The sequence below is a fragment of the Bison bison genome, unplaced genomic scaffold (genome assembly GCF_000754665.1).
Source record: "Bison bison bison isolate TAMUID 2011002044 unplaced genomic scaffold, Bison_UMD1.0 scf7180017864291, whole genome shotgun sequence".
NCBI classification, from domain to species: domain Eukaryota; kingdom Metazoa; phylum Chordata; class Mammalia; order Artiodactyla; family Bovidae; genus Bison; species Bison bison.
In genome coordinates this window covers 3,867,978-3,886,988 of record NW_011494863.1, presented here as the reverse complement: position 1 = coordinate 3,886,988, position 19,011 = coordinate 3,867,978, and the positions used below count along the sequence as shown (strand labels likewise).

Genomic DNA, 19,011 nt, shown 5'->3' with positions numbered 1-19,011 from the left:
AAAGTGCTTTATAAAGATGAGGGCTCAGAACACCACTCTAGGCAAACAGTCAGTTCAAAAACAGGAATCCAATGACGACCAGTGTGACTATGGTTTACATTCTATAGCAGTGGGTGTCCACATTTTTTTTTGCCTAAAAATATCCAAGAGATGGAAAGGCAATGAGTTTTGCATTTTGCAGAAGAACACAAAAAGCACTAATCATAAAAAATAAGGATAAATTTGGACTTCGCCAAAATAAAAGAACGTCCAGTTGTCAAAAGATACTAAGAGAGTAAAAGATACTACTGGGGGAGTAAGAGAAGGTGTCTGTAATTTTTATCTCCAATGAGACAAACATCCAGAATATGCAAAGAATGTCAACAAATAAGAAAAAAAAGAACTAACAACCCAATTAATAAAATGGATGAAAGACCTTCATAAAACAGGACATACAAAGGGCCACAAACATAAGAAACAGAAGGGAACGTGATGGCACATCAGGGAAATGCAGTTAAGACCACAGTGAAATAAACACCCTTCTGAATGGAAAGCATTCAAAAGACCACCAATAACAAGTACTGGCAAGAATGCAGTACTTGGAACTCTCATCCACTGCTGATGGGAGAGCAAAGTGATAAAACCACTTTGGAAATATCTATTAAAATTAAACCTATGCCTTATGATCTAGCAGTTCTTCCTCTAGTTATATACCCAAGAGAAATGAGCACATATCTACCAAAAAACACATTTGAGAATACTCAGGTTTATTCACAATAGCCAGGTTTTGCAACAAGAAGACAAATATTCATTCACAAGACAATAAGCTGTTGTATATTTAAAATAATGGAACACCACAAGCAATAAAAAAGACCAACTACTGTTACATGCAACAACATGAATAAATCTCATAGAAATAATAATGAGGGAAAGAAGCTAGATGCAAAAGACTACCGACAGTGGGATTTCATTTATACAATGTTCAAATTCTTGAAAAGTCCTGTGCTGGGAGAAACCAGAACAGTGATTTCGTCTTAGAGAAGAAGTATGGGCAGTGATTGGGAAGGTGCCCAAGAAAACCTGCCAGAGTGACAGAAGTGTTCTATAACTTGACCTAGGTGGTCACACAGGTATGTGGGAGGATGTGTCTGTGTATGCACAGTCATTAAGATATAGACTTAAGATTTATGCATTTTATTCTGATTATAACTCAATAAAAAAAATGTTTTTAAATACCAAAGATATACCACTTGTCAACTAACCTTACTTGCCATTCTGACTTTAGTGCTTGCTAGCAGACAAGTAATTGAATGACTCTATGTTATTCTTTAAAAAACAGACAATAAGAGTACCTAGCTCATGTGGTGGTCGTGAAGGCTAAGTGAACTATGTATAAGGCATTTCAAAATGTCAGACACAACGTAAGTGGTCCAAAAAGTAGTTGTTATCCCAGGAGCAAATGAGCAGCAGGTCAGTGGAGGGAACAGATGACAAGTGTTGGGTAGTGTCCAAATTATGGGAGGAGAAGGGCAGATTAAAAAGGGAAAGAAAGAGTCACAGGTGCTTCTGATACACATGATCCCCACCCCCCCAAACACTGTCACATACCACTGAAAAATCACACCTCTACCACAGCCAAGGGCTGACATACAGGCTCTGAGATCATGGCCATTTCCTTCTTCCTCCTGAGTAAAAGTGGCCTACTTCCCCCTTTTGGACTTAATGTCTGATCATTGATAAGGGGTCTTCAGCAAATCCTAGAAAACCTGACAGAGTGTTCCCACTACCCACCAGAGGACAGAACAAATGATTTATAATCCTTTCTAGAGTTCAATCCTAAAATTCTACTTCAAATACAGTACCTCCTGTTCACTCTGAACAAGTCCTTGGTTGGTGCTCTATCTGGATCCTCTTAAGACGCATGAATAAGGATGTGCAATTTTCTAAGCACTTTGCCTCTCACACTACTGGGGCGATGCAGAAAATAGTTATTCACCTATCAAAAGGCAAACTGCTACCCACCACCTTATCTCCTTTCAACTCTGGTCTCCACAAAGGGTCCACGTAAAGTAATACATCATTTATTCGCACATCCAGGAACCTGGGACCACTCATGTCAGGTCACAGCTTTCTGATTCCAGGGTTGCTGGACAGCCTTCCCACTCTAATCTTATTCCTGAATCTGAGTCAACAACGGTGATCTCAGTGGCTTGGCAATTCACCCACTTCCTACTGGACCAGGAGATGCTATTACTAACTCACTCCACCCCACTGAAACACACTCAGAATCTAACAGTACTTATCTTTCTACACTGACCTCCAAAGATCTAGGGCTTACTCATTCATAAGACTATAAATCTTCTGCTGTCAAGAGTTCATTCCCCAGGTTCTATCCACAGTACTGCACATATAAGGGTTAAACTCCGAGTAAAAGGACTGTGGCATCCACAGAAACACATGTTCTCACAGCCTGTGCACAAAACCTGCCTCACTGTGCCTAGATAGAAAGACAGGAAAACGATGAAGGTCTAGAGAAGAGGTTGCCAGTCACAGGTAAAGAGAGACACATGAGTGCCAAAGGAAGTGGTCTTTGCCTTTAAAGTGCTACTGGCAAAACTGATCCTTAACTGTTCCTTGGCAATTACAAGCATGCAAGGTTTCAGCAGATCTTCATGTTACCAAACATATGGCAGATCTTCAGTACACAAACTTATGGACAAAGCAGAATAATCCTGGAGAATGACATCTCTTCCGTGTATATGTGAGATTACAGAGTCAAATATCTACAGAGACCAGACAAGTAAGCAAAATGAGGAAAACTGGATAAGAGTCTTCCCTGCCCCAAGGAAAACAGGTGTGGTCTCATTTACCTTAAAATGCGCAGCTCATTATTTTTTCTTTTTTTCTAATTTTATTTTTAAACTTTACATAATTGTATTAGTTTTGCCAAATATCAAGTCACAGAAACAAAAGGGGTTTCCCTCTATGGGAAAAACAACAGCACAAATGCAAGGCAAAATGGCAGCTGTCCCCTGTCACCATGGTGGGGGACATCAGGGCATGGTGGAGATTGTCACAAAGTAGAAAGCACATGCCCCACCTAAACGAGGCATGTGCCATTCAGCTCTATAGACAGCTGGCACGTGGGAAGTCAGGGTCAGTGTTTACACATCTTTCCCATTTTCAAATGTTGCCTCAAACACTATTCAAGCCAAATTGAACATCTACGGACTGCCAGCCTGCGATTCTGGGGTCTGTGTTGGTCCTTCTCTGCCTCTCCCTACCCGAGCTCCATCCCAAGGCATCCCCACATGTTACAATGCATCTCGTGCCCTGGGACTAACAACGATGCATGTCTGCATTCTCGATGTGCCTCACAGTCCAACTGAGCAGAGTCTTTCCAGTTCATTAACGAAAGGGGAACTGGGGATACTTGCCCATTTTTTTCCAATATGAGGACTCAGTGCCATCACAGAAGGGCAACATTCATCTACTATATTCATCTACCATTCAAAAACGTATGAATCTGCACAATTTGCATGTTCTGAGATAAATAACCATTGGCGGTCCTTGTGCATTACATATGCTTGCACATGAGAAAAATACACACGCCAGAGTAACCTGCAGTGGGCTACAGGTGAGAAAAGACAGACGTGAGGGAGAAACCAGACACTGCAAACAGCGGCCCGCCAACTGCAGCTAAGGTTTACTGTTTACTATGGGCCGAGCACTGGGCTAAGGGTGTGGCTAGCACTATCATTTGTTCCTCGCAGTGAAGTAGGTACTTTCATTATACTTCTTTTAAAAAATTGAGGCTCAGAAATGACTTGCACAATCTTCAACTGGTAGGCAACGGCAAAGCCTCACCTTGAAAGCCCAGTCTGCCTGACTCTAAAGCAAGGCCCATCCGTGAAGCTCAACACTGTACTGCCCCCACCCCAAGCAGGGAGTATCTGTGCCCTGGGATCCAAGGTGACCGTTTCCTCAGGAGGACGGACGGAAGGGGGAGAAGGCACTTCTTTCTCTCTATCTCTCTCTCTGGAGAAAGGAAACAGGAGAAGGAGGAAAGGACTTCCTCTACACACACCCCCACCCCCACATACACAAATACACGTACAGCCCTTGAGAAATTTTCGGAAGCAGGCTTCTAATCAATTATTTAGAAAGGATATGATCCTAATGAGTGAATGAATCATAACCTACCATAGCCTATGGCACTGAGCTCCTGGGAGGAGAGGTCCTAAAATAATCAGGACCATAGCAAAGATAACAGTCTACAGAGGAATACTGCCAATCGCTTCGGATAATTTCCTTACATTTTTACTTTAAAGGAGAATGAAGTCATGAAACATCAGGAAGCCCAGACAAAGACATCTTTGGCACAGTAAGTTACACGGTCTTTAATGAAACATACTGACTGAGTGCCAGTTATGCACCACAGGCACCACGGACCGAAGAGTAAGCAGATCTCAACACACACCACCAGCAGAAAGCATTGCCAGGAAGAATAACCCTCAGGGGGAATGCAAACGCTTGTTATTTTGATAACAACCTACGAAAAAATATTCTAATTCTAAAAATCTTCTAGGTCATTTATCAATCCTTCTTAGTATTCTATCTCATGATGAACAGACACACAGGTAAGTGGAGTTTATACACTGAACTGTCTCCTTTCTTCAGACTCATATAATAGCAAAATTTTGGTTTTTAAAAACTAAACTCATTTTATACTTAGAAATTAGCAAATAAACTGGTATATTCAATCAATAAAATTCCAAATTTCACCATGTAGACTAAAGAACAGAAACAGGATTAAGTAATAGAAATAAAATAAATACGGTTGCCTTACTTCATACCACAATTCATTAACCAGCACATCCCATTCTTACTTAAACCAGAATCAAACAGCAAATACGCTCTCATTTAACTTTTTAAAAAGGAAAAGAAAAAAAAAAAAAAAACAGCAATTTAAAAAATACACAACGTCTAAAGATTCTAAGAACTTCTCAACTAGCTTATTTTATGAAACAGTCAAGGAGCAATTCAGAAAGTACAATATTTCTCCCCACTCTACCCCCACCCAAATCATGGAAGTCAGAGCAGGAGAACACCCTCTGAGGAAGGAAAAAGCCATTTCCTCCCCGAAATGTCAACGGCATTGAGACCGGCACTCTAACCAACCAGCAGGAAGGCAAAATCAAATATTATTTCAAACAAGGGGTGAGAAGGGGAGGGGAGGGGAAGTTTGAAACCAGGAAAAATGGATTCATCTGCTGCAGAAGATAAAGGCAGACTGCACCAAAAGGGAAAAGCAGAAATGCCTGGTTCTCAGCACAAACTGAACAGTCCCAATCACTCATCTGTTTTTAACACCAGCCTCGAATAAGCTGTCCCTGAAGCAAAGAGCCTGACACATGAGTTCAGAAAGTAAGGTAAAATGCACTGTTCAAACAGAGGCTGCACTCACTGAGCATGCTTGCTTCTGCAGGAAAGTGGGTATGAAGTGATCCATCACAGAAGGGTGGGAAGGAAGGAATTTCTAGGGAAAGAATGAGTCATTTAGAATGCCTTTCCTTTAAGAGGTAATATTCACATGATGGTTTCTTCTACAGAAACACACGTCACACACACACCACTGACTACTAAATGTCAGTGTAGAAAGGACAGCTAATTTTCCACTGGACCAGCTAACACTTATAATACGTATACAACACTGCCATCTAGAGGCTGAGCACTGAAACAAAGTCTGTTACATAAGATGATCCTTTTTGGAAAACACAGTCTTACACTCGCAAAACATCACAAAGACACGCAAACGAATGCACGCACACACACCACATTCCAAACTAGAAGAGTATTATTTTAACTTAAAAGTAGTATCGTATGGCTTCCTTTCGAGAGCATAAATTGGAAAGAAGGGCTTAAACCTTTTATCTTGTATAGGAAATATATATAAATAATAGATTATCACATATAGTTTGAAAATAGATTCTTCCTCCTGTACACATATACCCTTAAAGTACCTGTATTTACTCTCAACTTATAGAAGACTTGAAAGGTAGGTATGCCATCAAAATGAAACAGGCTCAAAGAAATACCTCCTAACACTAAGGTACACTGTAAGAACAATGAAGTCCCAGGTTTTAGGATAGAGAGCAAACTTCAGAGAAAGAACCTCTTCCAACAGAGAACTACATCAGGGAAGAATATTACAGTATTCCATTTTCAAAATAATCTTACAAGGTAGGTATGATTAGCCCCATCTTACAGAAGTGGTTAATCCACCAGTCCAGACTCACACAGCCAGTAAGAGGCAGATCCCAAATTCCAACTGAGGGCTGCTCTGACTTTTTACCTGCATCATGCAGCCTTCTGTAAAAATATACTAAGGGTGGTGACTCATTAGAAGGTTGGGGTAGATTATTCAGATCTTCCATTAATCTTTCTAGCTGTCACTATTCTTTCTTTAACCAATTTCCCATTCTTCTGGGGTTTTGTCCTACCTATACAGAAATGGAGATTATGTTTAAACTTGCCCAAGCTTCAGTTTAAATATCAACTAACATGATTCAGTTCCCATAATCTCTTACATAGTAATTCACCGAAGTCCCAAAGGAAAGAACAAAATAATCTAACTCTGAAAGTGCATTACTATAAAAAACAAAATTGAACTACAAGCACACAGTACTGCACTAAAAGCTGAACGAAGTAATGTTATTCTGCCTCTGGGAGCAAATTACCTGAGACGGATAGTTAGAATTGAACAGAGTTATATAAAACATAACTAACTGAACAACTAGCCAATACAAAGGAAAGCCTGTACAACGTGCAAATACCTAGTGCATGGTGGGACACGAGGACAGAGTTCACGGTGGGTGTGACATGCCAGGCTAGGGCTGCTTGACAGGAAAGCTGTCTCTATCTACCTATTCATGGAAAGCTCACAGAAGGAGGACTGTGAATGTGGTTTGCAAGAAAAATCAGATGATGACTCTTAAGAAGGAAAGTCCAATAGATTCATACTGCTTCATTAAACTTTGTTATCTCCATGGTCAGTAGAGTCTCCAGCAGTTAGTTATGGCTAATAAATGAGGAGGGGGAGGGGGAGAAGAGAGGAAATGAAAATTCAAAGCCTTCTAATTATGCCATCACTCTCTGTAAGACTGGAAGGGTGAAGTCCCCCTGTGAGTTACACCTTCCTCATAGCTTTTTCGGAGAAGGCAATGGCACCCCACTCCGGTACTCTTGCCTGGAAAATCCCATGGACAGAGGAGCCTGGTAGGCTGCAGTCCATGGGGTCGCTAAGAGTCGGACATGACTGAGCGACTTCACTTTCACTTTTCACTTTCATGCATTGGAGAAGGAAATGGCAAGCCACTCCAGTGTTCTTGCCTGGAGAATCCCAGGGACGGGGGAGCCTGGTGGGCTGCTGTCTCGGACACAACTGAAGCGACTTAGCAGCAGCAGAAGCAGCAGCATAGCATTTTGATCCTCCAAGTTTGCTGAACACTCAATATACTGGTATTTATACCTCCAGTTGCACGAATGTGTTTGCCATTCTACAATCAGTGCTAAGTAAGACCCATGAAGGCAAGGACTATGCTTGTCTTGGTCCCCATGACACCCCTAGTGCCCAGTAACCTGTGATCCTAATAAGTTCTCCGGTTCTGCCCACCTCTGGAGAGAAGGTGGGAATGGGGCATGCAACACTCCACACAATATCTTCAAATGTATGGACTTCTGTTGGGGTCAGCTAGTCCTGGAAAACATAAAGCATTCTAATTGTTTCCTTTCCTCCAAGTATAAACACCACTCCTCAAGAGACTACACTGATTCAATGCATCAAAAAGAAGTCTTTTGTTTCTATTATTTTCCATATGGTTTATGGCTCCTTCCGGAAAACATTTGAGAGAAAATACCCATGTATCACATACATTTGTGAGATATCTCTTTAAAATAAACAAATGCAGAGATGCTGAGAGATGACTACCACCATGATTCTTCAGCTTAAACAAGTATTTTCCCTACATCTGCTCATTAATTTCCATAAGATGCTGCATGGTAGAGTTAATTATTCAAAGTAACTAAAGACAGATAATGCCAAGTATCACATGCCACTACCCCTAACAGCTGCCTTTAGACAAACTCATTTTTTACTCAGAAATTTTACATTAAATTCACTCAAAAAGAGTTAACACAATTTAAAGGGAAAAAAATCTATTTTTTATTATATTAACCAATGTAACATATAAACTTTCAAATGTTTGATTCTACAGCAAGGTAATACAAAGGCACCAAAGAATGCCTTTTTATTAAGGTATAAGAAATAATGATTTTTCAAATACTAAGGAAGATAATGTATGTAAAAGGGTGGTTTTGTGAAATGGAGCTCCTTATCAATGGGATTGTTCAAGGAATGTGTACTGGGCCACCCATCTAAAAGGTTGTAGGGGCCTATCATGGCTGCCTCCTTGCGAGAATCCCTCTTATCCAATACTGTATTGGTTTGCTCGGGCTGCTATAACAAAGGTCCCCAAAGTGAGTGACATGAATAACAGAAAAGTATTATCTCACAGGTCTAGAGGCTAGAAGCTCGAGACCAAAGTGTCAGCAAGTGGGTTCCTTTTGCAGTACGTAAAGGAGAAGCTTTTCCATGCCTTTGTCCTAGCTGCTGGTGGTCTGCTAGCAATCTCTGGCATCCCCTGGCTCAAAGAGACATCACCCTGATCTCTGCCTTCATGTTCACATGGCATTCTCCCTGTGTACATGTCTGGCTCTGTGTCCAAATTACCCCTTTCTATCAGGACACTAGTCAGACTGAATTAGAGCCCACCCTAATCTAATCACCTCATTCTAACTTGACTACATCTACAAATACTCAATCTCCAAACAATTTTTGTTGTCAGACACTGGAGATCAGAATTTCAGCATTATGAACTTGTCGGAGTATACAACCTAACCCATAACAAGTACCTTCTGGGAAAATAAGATATTCTTCTTCAGAGCAAGTTGTGGTAACACCCACAACTACTACAAGTCACACACTCATTTAAGGCCACACAGATTCTTAGATGTAAGAATTAAAAGTAGCTTTCTGAAATGTATTCACAGTATTAAGGAGGATCTTTGACACAAAAAGTTCAAGAGGTATAAATCTAAATCCCTAAACTCCGAATTAATCCTCAATTTGATTTCCAACTCATTCATAGGTCAGAGTTACAACAGTTCTTCCTAGAGGACAGAAGTGTCAGGGATTAATCCCTTTTTGGCAGAATTTGAGGGTTAATGAACTGGGAGCAATGCCCTGGGATGCAGTGCAAACATTCTACTGACAAATGGCGCCAGCGCTTGGATCTCTTACTCATGCCAGTCTCCTCAGACGAACAGAAACGTAAATCGTCAGGAATAAGAGGCAAAAGAAGAGTGTTCACAGCATTCACGGAACACCTCCTGTGTGCCTCATTAAACCGTTAGCCATGTGAGGACTTTCTGAAGAGCACAGGGTAGGAGATACGGGAACAGAAGTGTGTGTGCTGCTTTTTGTTCAACCACCATTAGTTTACACACCAAACACCAAAAACAAGAGTGAGAAAGCACTCCTCAGATTTCACAGTCAGCAAGGAGACTGCTCAGCAGCGGCCCCAAGATCCAAGTACAGACAGCCCTAGGCTCCTCACTCGAAAACGCTTCTAAAACACCCTGAGTTCTGAGGCAGCAAAAGTGCCCTCAGTTCAACTCCCACCTGAACCTTGGGTAAGACTCACCCTCTAAACTGCAGATCCCTCCTCAGTAACATGAGACACTTGGAGCACAAGTCTCCCTGGGCTGGGTGAGGATTACATGAAATTACATGAAGTGTTCAGCTCCAGAAAGTACTCTCTGACTGCTGGTCTCCTCCACAGTTAACTAAAAGACTGGGTTTTATTGTGGGTTTTACTGTTGCTTTATTCCTAATACTCTATATCAGAGACTGCTGATCATCTATTCTACTAGCTATATTCTCCTCCATCAAGCCAAGAATTAAGCTCCTTAGTAAAGGAGCCTGAGTTGTTTTGTTTTGTTTTACTGTTGCTTGTTTTTAACAAGGAAAATGCTTTGGTGCACTCTGAGAACACTATACTAGGATATGCCTGCCCTTTAATACACCAGTTGTGACCAAGAAGAGAGGACAACAGAAGACCTTATTCAGAAAGTGGACTTCAGGGTCCCTCTTGCAGAAAGGCAGACTGTGTAGGTCTGGGGCAGGAACAAGAAGCTGCAGTTCTCACAAGCACCCCTGCGGATGTTGAGAGTGGGCGGTTCTCACCACACAGTAAGAGACACTGGTATCTTCAACTCACAACACTCACCTCCTAGAACATCACTTCCTAAAGGCTACAGTTTCAGCTACACAATGACATGAAATATCAGCGCTGAGCCTAAAGGATAAAAGTAGTCAATCTTCAAACCCCACAACTTCACATATTCTAAGTCAAATAAGTCACACTTTAGCATGCAGTAATATCTTCATAGAATAAAACATTAATAGCTACTACATAAATGTTAATCTGTGCTACATACTCTGGGAACATTCTAAAACCTCATGCTGCTAAAGGTAACCATTCCCTCACTGACTTTCACATTTCCTAGGTGCTAAACTTGCATTTCACCCCTTTGCTTCTCCAACTCAGCAGGCAGAAGCCAAGAAGTCTGTGGAAGGTTGCAAAGACAGCAGGACAGCTAGCAGCATCCCTGCCTTGCTAAAGCACACTGGTGGAAAAAGAGGGGTGCAGGCGTCTTCCAGAGAACAGGACTCTATGCAGAGTTCTCAGGGATGCCTCCCCTGAGCACATGCAAATGCCTTTCCCTCTCACCTGTTTCTTCCTGGATGTGGGGGGAAAATGCAGAAAGATGCTAAAGAAAATAGTGCCAATGGTAACCTCATCTTTGAGACCAAAGATGACGACCTGTGTAGAAAATGGAGAGAAGGTGGCTCATGGATGTCCTGTGTTCTTTCAGGTGATGGCCAGTCAAGTGCAACCACAAGAGGAGACAGAAGGGACTCCAGTAAACCACTTTTCTTATATTCAAGGGTGCTAGAAACAGGATGCCTGGAACACCACATAGACCACGTGGGAAAACACCAGCATCATCCAGGAGGCAGAAGTGGCTGGAGAGGAGAGTCCGGACTCTGACCTTTGTTAGAGTTTCTGCACCAAAGGCAAGGCAGGGCCAGGTCAACTGTTTAGGACTGGCTAGTTTGAATAACTTCACAGGTGCTAAGCTGTGAGAGCAGTCCCTAGGGGCCTGGTTCCTGGCCCTGGATGGTTCAGGCAGAGGAATATTGCCTCCTGGGGTGCTGGGGCCAGTGGAGGCAGCGTGGCTGTGGACCAGGAGTCCACATGTCAGTGGTACTCCCCAGGTTCAGCCCTCAGATGACTCCAAAAACCGGCCTGCCCTGAATTGGGCAGGCTCTCCCCAGGCAGAACAGCATCACAATACACTGAACATTAAAAACACAAATAATACAACAGAACCCTCTACTCCCTTCCTGTTTATTAAGAGGAGATTCAGCAGCCTCATTCTGAACCACAACTGAAACCTCTCCATGTCACGCCAAGGAAACCAGAGGCGATGACTTAAAAGAAATGGACTTCCCAAATACACTCAGTATGTTGAATGTGACACATTTGCTCTCGGCTTATAATTGAGATGTGCAAAGCTTTTCTGGCCTAACACAGGGGGAAGGTGGTAGGAAGTGTTGGCAAGGGTGGAAATGAGATGGAGGAACCATGGTGAGTTTTAATTGCCTAAAAAGCAACTCTTCACAACTTCTGGGAAACTTCTGAAGAAGAAAATGACTCAGCTTCAGAAAGTGTCACTGACCTCATTTCCAAAATAACAAGAGCTGCAATGCAGGGCATGCCCTTGTTCAAGGAGCCCTACATATAGATCACCATCTCTGGGAACTATTCAGCTGACCAGGATCACACAACAGGGCTCCATTTCCACACAAACACATCCACTAATCCATTTTTCATGGACGTCAACAAATATGAATTCTTACAAATTCCAAACTTGTAATAGAGAAGAGAGATGCCTACAAGGGCTCAAAGCATCCAGATGTAGGATTTGTTTAAAGTCAAGAATAATCTTAGTTTGCGGTGTACTTTTCACAATCCCCCTTTGCTACCCCAATTCAACCTACTCCTCCATACAGCCCTTCTCCATTCCCTTCCCCTCACAACCCACACACAGCAAACAACTATGGTACTCACTTTTCTTTACAAATTATATTTATTCCTCTGCATTTAGATGCTAGTTTTTGAAATATCAAGTCAGATAACCATGAGGGACATGCTAATTAATAACTAATAACAACTCATTGATGAACATTTATTATTTGCTACTCTGCCAAGCATTTTATATGCCTTATCTTCTTGAATCCTAACCATTCCAGGAACTAGGTATTATAACCATCTTCATTTTCCAGAGAAGGAAATCAAGGCCTCTAAAGATTAAGTGACTTGCCCAAAGTCATATGGCTACTAAGCAAAATTTTACTAAGTCAAAATTTAGATCTGGGTTTCCTGACTTGAGAGCCAAAAGTATAGTAACTAGACTGCTAATGAGACATGGTTGGTTTCCACAAATGTCCAATTTAGGCTACATGGGCATACTCTCTCCACAGGCACGCTATCAGCCTCAGGGGCCACACTGCAGGCACACATCGCTCCACAGGAAGGCATTTCACCCCCTGGCGGCACACGGAGCAGAACACGCCAGGTGGTACCCTCGCTCCAGATCCTTTAGAGCTGTCATGAAGTGGCCACAGGCAAATGTCTCAGGGAAGGTAGAAGTACTGGCCTGACAAAATGTGTACCTTTTTCTTTTTTTTTTTTTAATAAAGGGGAGAAATTAAACAGCATGACAAGAGAATCATGCTGAGATCTAAGCATCTTTGTGCTAGCACTGCTGATCTTGAATAGACAGCTTAAATGAGCTTAACTCATGGCGTTCATTCAAAGAATTAACCTGTTGCCAAGTAAAGTGTCTCAAAGAACTGGAATGCTGTCAAACGAGCTTAACATCATGAAATGGTACAACTTAATGAGATTCTATAAATCTCGAGGAACACAACACAGAGCTTCCTCTCCAAAGACTGATTTCACAAGTGGGGTGTTTTCTTTCTTGGGTGCATACACACAATGGTAAGCAAAATGCTGTAACTAAAAGCCCCTTTTTGAATTGAGTAGAACTTCTACTTTTCCCTTTACCTAACTCCTTTTGAATCATTTCATAAAAATTCTAAGTAAAAAATCTCATATAGTTGATACAATTGTGCTAATTAGATCTCTTTAAACATAAATTCACCCTCCTGAGACCTAACACACATTCTTAAGAAGGAAGCCCTGACATTAAAAGAAAACCAACCAGGGCCTCAGTGCCAAATGTAAAGCACAGGGGTAGAGATACTGATTCCTACAAACGAGCAATTGGCCTCTATTTTAAATGGAGGAATGGAGATGGGAAAGAGGGGGTAAAAAACCAGAATGTTCTGACTAGATGGGAAAGGTAAGAAATTCAAATTCAGCAATATTTGTTTCTGAGAAAAAGTGTGACAACTGCTCACCTGTCTACTGCTTCGACGTCAAAGCAAAATCTCTTCTCAATGGAGTCTGTTTTCCGCCGTGTGCAGGATTTGAGGGTGACTGATTCATCTTCTCCCTGTTGGGAAGACACAGACAGTCAAAATGAGGCCAGAACTCGGGCCATGCTCCTCTCCTGGACAAAGATGCCACATAAACAGGAGTGATCATTTCATCTTCTAAGACCTGAGTATTCAGGACCACAGGAGGTTGGTCACCAACTTCCTCAGGCCAGAGCCTCATGCAGATAAAATCTGTGAGCCATGTTTTACTTGGAGCCCAGCATCTGAGTATTGATAGATTATGATGGTATATATAGCAGCAACACATGCTAGATTAAACTCTTGTTGGTATTGTTTTAAATAAGTTTAATCTGCAGGTTTGATAAGAGTTGAAACAAGACGACCTTGAGGTCCTCCTTCCAATTCTGAACTTCTATGATCTTGGTTCAATGGTCACTTCTCACTAAAAACATTCCTGCAAATACACCAGACATGCTCACATAGCACCATGTACCCCGCTCCTTCCCTCATAGCACTGATCACAGCTGAGATCTGCTGCTGCCCAAAGGATGATTCAAATAATGTCTCTCTCCTCATTAGGCTGCAAGTTCCCTGAGGGCACGTACTAAGCCTATTTTTTGCTTGCCCTCGGGTCCCCAGAGACCAAACAGTCCCTGGAACAGAGTAGGTGTGCAATGAATATGTTTTAACAGCTTTTTCAATGGCACCCCATTCCAGTACTTCTTCCTGGAAAATCCCATGGACGGAGGAGCCTGGTGGGCTGCAGTCCATGGGGTCGCTAGAATCGGACACGACTGAGCGACTTCACTTTCACTTTTCACTTTCATGCATTGGAGAAGGAAATGGCAACCCACTCCAGTGTTCTTGCCTGGAGAATCCCAGGGACGGGGAAGCCTGGTGGGCTGCCGTCTCTGGGGTCGCACAGAGTTGGACACGACTGAATCGACTTAGCAGCAGCAGCAGCATATTTAAAGTATGTACTTTCTTATTGAAGTATACTTGATTTACAATGTTGTGTTAATTTCTGCTGTACAGCAAAGTCACTCAGTTATTTGCATACACATTCTTTTTCAGTTCTTTTCCATTATGGTTTATCAAGGATACTGACTATAGATCCCTGTGATATACAATAGGACCTTGTTGTTTATCCATCCTATCACTCAGTCAGGTCTGACTCATTGTGACCCTATGAACAGTAGCCTTCCAGGCTCCTCTGTCCATGGAATTCTCTAGGCAAGATACTGGAATGGGTAGCCATTCCCTTCTCCAGGGGATCTTGAGTATAATTTTTAATGTATAATATATTGCACATGTTTAAGTAAACAACTTATGAGTTTTGACATCTGTATACATCCATGAAATCATCAACATAATCAAGGTAATGAACATTTCCATCAGCCCACAAGTTTCCTTGTGAGTCCCTTTGTAATCCATCAGCCCTCCACCCAGTCCATTCCCAGGCAAACACTGAATCTGTTCTGCCACTACAAATTAGTTTGAATGCTCTGTAACTGTATACAAATGGAATGCCCTTTTATGCCAGACTTCTTTCATTCAGCGTAATTCATTTGCTAGTCACTCATGCTATGTAAATCAAGGGTTTATTTCTTTTTACAAATGATATGATCAACAAGGGGGTAATACCCAAAATATATAAACAACACATACAAGTCAACAACAAAAAAGCTAACACCTCAACTAAAAAATGAGGAGAAGACTTAGACAGATATTTTTCCAAAGAGGAAATGCAGATGGCCAATAGACACATGAAAAGCTGCTAAACATGACTAAACATCAGAGAAACACAAGTCAAAATCACAGTGAGATATCATCCTACTCCTATCAAAATGACTATTATCAAAAAGACCACAAATAATAAATGTTAGTGAGGATGTGAGGATGTAGGGAAAAGGGAACCCTTGTACACTGTTGGTGGGAATGTAAATTGGTGTAGCCACTGTGAAATACAGTATGGAGGTTTTTCAACCAACTAAAAATAGAACTACCATATGACCCAGCAATCCCACTCCTGGGTGTACGTACATCCAAAAGAAAACAAAACACTAATTCAAAAAGATGCACATACCCCAGTGTTCTTAGAAGCATTATTTACAATTGTCAAGATATGAAAGCAACCTAAGTGTCCCTCAACAGATGAATGGATAAAGAAGTGGTACAGGGCTTCCCTGGTAGTTCAGTGGTTAAGAATCCGCCTTGCAATGTAGGGGACACTGGTTTGGTCCCTGGTCAGGGTAGACCCCTCATGCTGTGGAACAACTAAGCCCAAGCACCACAACTACTAAGCCAGGGTTCTAGAGCCCATGAGCCACAACTACTGAGCCCACAACTATTGAAGCCTGCACTCCTAGAAGCCTGTGCACCAAAACAAGAGAAGCCACCACTGCTGCAACTAGAGTGTCCCCGCTCTTCACAACTAGAGAAAGCCTGCGTACAGCAACAAAGACCTACTACAGCCAAAAAAATTCCCATATATTTTTTTTTTTTAAATAACAGAAGTGGGGTGTGTGTGTATGACACACATATAGACACACACACATACAACAGAATACTACTCATAAAAGAGAATTAAACTCTGCCATTTGCAACAACATGGATGAACTTGGAGGGTATTACGCTTAATAAAGTAAATCAGAGAAAGACAAATAAATCTGTGAAAGCTAAAAAATGAAACACATTTGAATAGAACAAGAAAGAAACAGACTCACAGATATACAGAACAAACCAGTGGGAAGAGGGAAGGAGGGAGTAGCAAGATAGGGGTAAGGGATTAAGAGATACAAATTACTATGTACAAAATAAATAAGTTACAAGGATATATTGTACAGCACAGGGAATATATCAATATTTTATAACTATAAATGGAGTATAACTGTAAAAAATTGTGAATCACTGTTTTATACCTGAAACATAGGTAGTATTAGAAATCAACTATATCTCAATAAAAAATAAAAATTAACATTAAAACAATGCAAGCAATTTTTTAAATCCATGGTACAAAACAAAGGAACTTTTTTCTTTGAACTACTGGGTAGTATTCCATTGTACAAATGGAATGCAACAGTTTTGTCACACAGCACAGCACTAATTTACTGCTTAGAAACATAGAGGTTTCTGCCCCTGATTTCTTCTCTTCCTGTCACATAGGAATTTTTTAGGGTTCCTTTTTCTCCTGTATCTGCCAATGTTTCTTCCTAAACTAGGGGGAAATTAACAAACTTGCCTAGTCTGTTGAATAATAGGAAATGTGACTGCATATGGTAAAACTTAATCACCCACTAATATCAAAATAGCACATAAAACACAGAAGATCTAGGAAGAGACAGTCTACATTCACAAGTCTTACACTATTGTCTTACTGAATGGCAAAGATTAACTTCTCAGATTGAGAACTGCTCCTTCTGCAATGCGTAAATGTATGACCATAAATGCACAAGCATATGTACTTCTGACCATGTTAATATCTAACTCTATTTCTGATTTAATGGTGTTGGACTGCTTCCCACTTGGAAAGTTTAGGGGGAGGGTGGTTTAGTTGCTAAGTCGTGTCCGACTCTGGTGACCCCATGGACAGTAGCCTGCCAGGCTCCTCTGTCCATGGGATTCTCCAGGCAAGACTACTCGAGTGGGTTGCCATTTCCTTCTCTGGGTTAGGGGGAGGTGTCCCTGAGAAATAGGAGAAAACAGAGATCTATACAAAACTGGCAAATATAAGCAGAAATAAGAGGAATATAAGACTTTGTTCCAAAAATGACCATAACATACCAGGAAAAATCTATAAAGACAATCTGTTCAAGTATCATGGTTTTAAAAAATGGGGAAGAGAGATAACGATCACTTATACAAACAAATGAAGAGTTACAACCATGACAAACACTACAAAAAAAGAAGCATGTTGTGCTACAAAAGCCTAAATTAAGGGGGTGTAACCTGGGCAAAAAGGTCAGCAAAGGCTTTCTTGAACTGAGACCAAAGGATTCATAGGAGATAAAACCAAGAACACGGATCTTGGTGGAGAACAGCAGGTGAAGAGGCCCCCACAGTCAGGGTCCATGGAGCCCTGGAGGAACTGAAAGGAAGTCGGTGTGTCTGGAATCCAAGAGCAAGAGTGAAAGAGGACTGAGGAAGACAGGGACCTGATCATCCAGATTATGGTCTGTATCCTGCAAGCAGTGGGAACATAATGAAGGGTTTCAAGCCAGGGAAGGGACAGGGTCAGCCCTGGGCTATTCCAGGGCTCCCACAGAGAGGGGCCTCATCTCACGGGGTAGAACTCGGGCTACTGTCTTTCACCACATACAAGCCCTGTCTCCAAGAGGACGCAGAAAATCTGCTCACGTCTCCTGGACTGAAATGAAGAGAAAAGCGGGTACTTTCAAAGGAAAATAACCCAAATGCAAGGGGATAAGGAAGGAGAGAAGGATAAAGAGCATGTTAGGAAAAGAAAATGCCCTATCACTTATTTAAGTTTATCTCCAGCTCCTAAGAGAGCTTTGTATAAACATGTAACACAATGACATCACATGTTCCTCCTGTATAAATTAAGAAGATATGACCTCTGGACAGCCAGTCTTCATGTCTCTTCCACCCTGAGGCTAAGGAAACAGAGAGATGTCATGAAAAGCTATTATTTTATATTTATACATTATTATTCTATTTGATTTGCCTCAGAATCAGGAGACGCCAGCTCCAGAATCAGGGTGTGAGTACTGGCTTTAGTACTCACTGATCATATAGCCTTAGAAATCACTTTCTCTCTCTGATCCTCAATTTCCTCTTTTGTAAAGGAGGAAAAATGGATCAAACAGGAAGAGAAAGGACAATATTTTAGAAAATGTAAAATATAATATAAATATAAGTAATTATTACTAGAAAAATGATTTCATATAATACCAAGCTCCCAATAGAGCAGCCTCTGTGTCAGCCTCTATTTTCTGTCCCAAGAAGTTTATATACATTAATACATATAAACCTCTTAAGAACTCAGTGTTTCCTTTTATCTCACTAAAGTCTAAGGAGTTCCAAACACTCACCATAATTGGTCTCTGCCCTTCACTTTTAAGTGTGGCAAGAAAGGAGTAGAGAAAATACAAGAGAGTTCCTTCGCTCCAGGTTTAGGAAAGCACCAGATAAACAGTCCCAAAAGACTGTGAGAGAATAACTCAGTGAAGTTGATTTCTAGAAGGACTAGAAATTAGAAAAGAACTATGACTTGATCTAAGAAAGGCAGACCTAACTCTATTTCCAGTTCATGATAATAAGCAACTCCTATTAACAGAGATTGTTACTATTTCTTCTAACTCTATAATTTCTCTATTTTTGATCATTTCACATGTCTATCTTCCTGCGATTATTTATAAGTC

The 19,011-nt window shown here is 41.3% G+C and overlaps 1 protein-coding gene across 5 annotated transcripts in view; it reads right to left on the bottom strand.

Annotated features, from left to right (window-relative positions):
* The window catches only part of ARHGAP26 (Rho GTPase activating protein 26), a 476,468-nt gene that overhangs the window by 298,552 nt on the left and 158,905 nt on the right, over positions 1-19,011 (bottom strand). For all 5 annotated transcript variants that reach the window (XM_010850441.1, XM_010850442.1, XM_010850443.1 and 2 more), the window contains one exon: positions 13,592-13,686. In XM_010850441.1, coding sequence (XP_010848743.1) covers positions 13,592-13,686 — 95 coding nt within the window. The remainder of the gene's footprint in view (positions 1-13,591; positions 13,687-19,011) is intronic.